The 584-nt window shown below is 38.4% G+C and overlaps 1 protein-coding gene across 1 annotated transcript in view; it reads left to right on the top strand.

Moving 5' to 3' along the window:
- LOC118336803 overlaps window positions 1-359 on the top strand; it is a 3,032-nt gene extending 2,673 nt beyond the window's left edge. The window contains exon 3 of the mRNA XM_035673537.1: window positions 92-359. Coding sequence (XP_035529430.1) covers window positions 92-196 — 105 coding nt within the window. The 3' untranslated portion in view covers window positions 197-359. The remainder of the gene's footprint in view (window positions 1-91) is intronic.
- Window positions 360-584: the final 225 nt, after the last annotated feature.

Raw genomic sequence — 584 nt, 5'->3', positions numbered from 1 at the left:
CCCCCCCAATTATCAGCTCTATTGAAATGTAATGCTGAATCGATTATTTTAAGTGAGTATTTACTGTTTTTGTGTGTGTTTTTATTTTTAGGCTTTAAAGAAAAAGGACAAAAGACAGAGCCACAAGGCAAACACAAGGAATCTGCATCAGGGTCAACTCCCAGCTGGAACCACACAGCCAAAACGGTCCAAGTAAGCCGACCAGAACGGACCCAGACCCTTTGGCTCCACCAGTTGAACAAGAGATCCTCAGGTGTCAAGTGTAATGTCTAAACCGACTGAATCCCTCATTAGAATATTGTCTACACTGTTTTAATATATTCCCTAATATGTTCCCAAATAAAGGACTGTCTAAGGTAGCTTTGGCTCTTTACAATAATAGCATATGGTAATATCAACAGATAGGAATAGCCACAGTACATCGTGGCTCACACTGCAGGAAATATTGACAATACCAGCATAACAAAAGACAGCTGTTAGTTTTATTAATGTCTCTTACACAAAGCATTAAGCAACAGTGTGACTGTGAAAGAAGGAGTGTTTATACAATCTCCACAATATTTGGTTAACTGTTGAAAAAAAAA

This window comes from Morone saxatilis, unplaced genomic scaffold (assembly GCF_004916995.1).
Source record: "Morone saxatilis isolate NCDOM2014 unplaced genomic scaffold, NCSU_SB_2.0 Contig3, whole genome shotgun sequence".
NCBI lineage: Eukaryota > Metazoa > Chordata > Actinopteri > Moronidae > Morone > Morone saxatilis.
The sequence above is the reverse complement of the archived record's forward strand: the minus strand, read 5'-3'. Positions and strand labels throughout refer to the sequence as shown.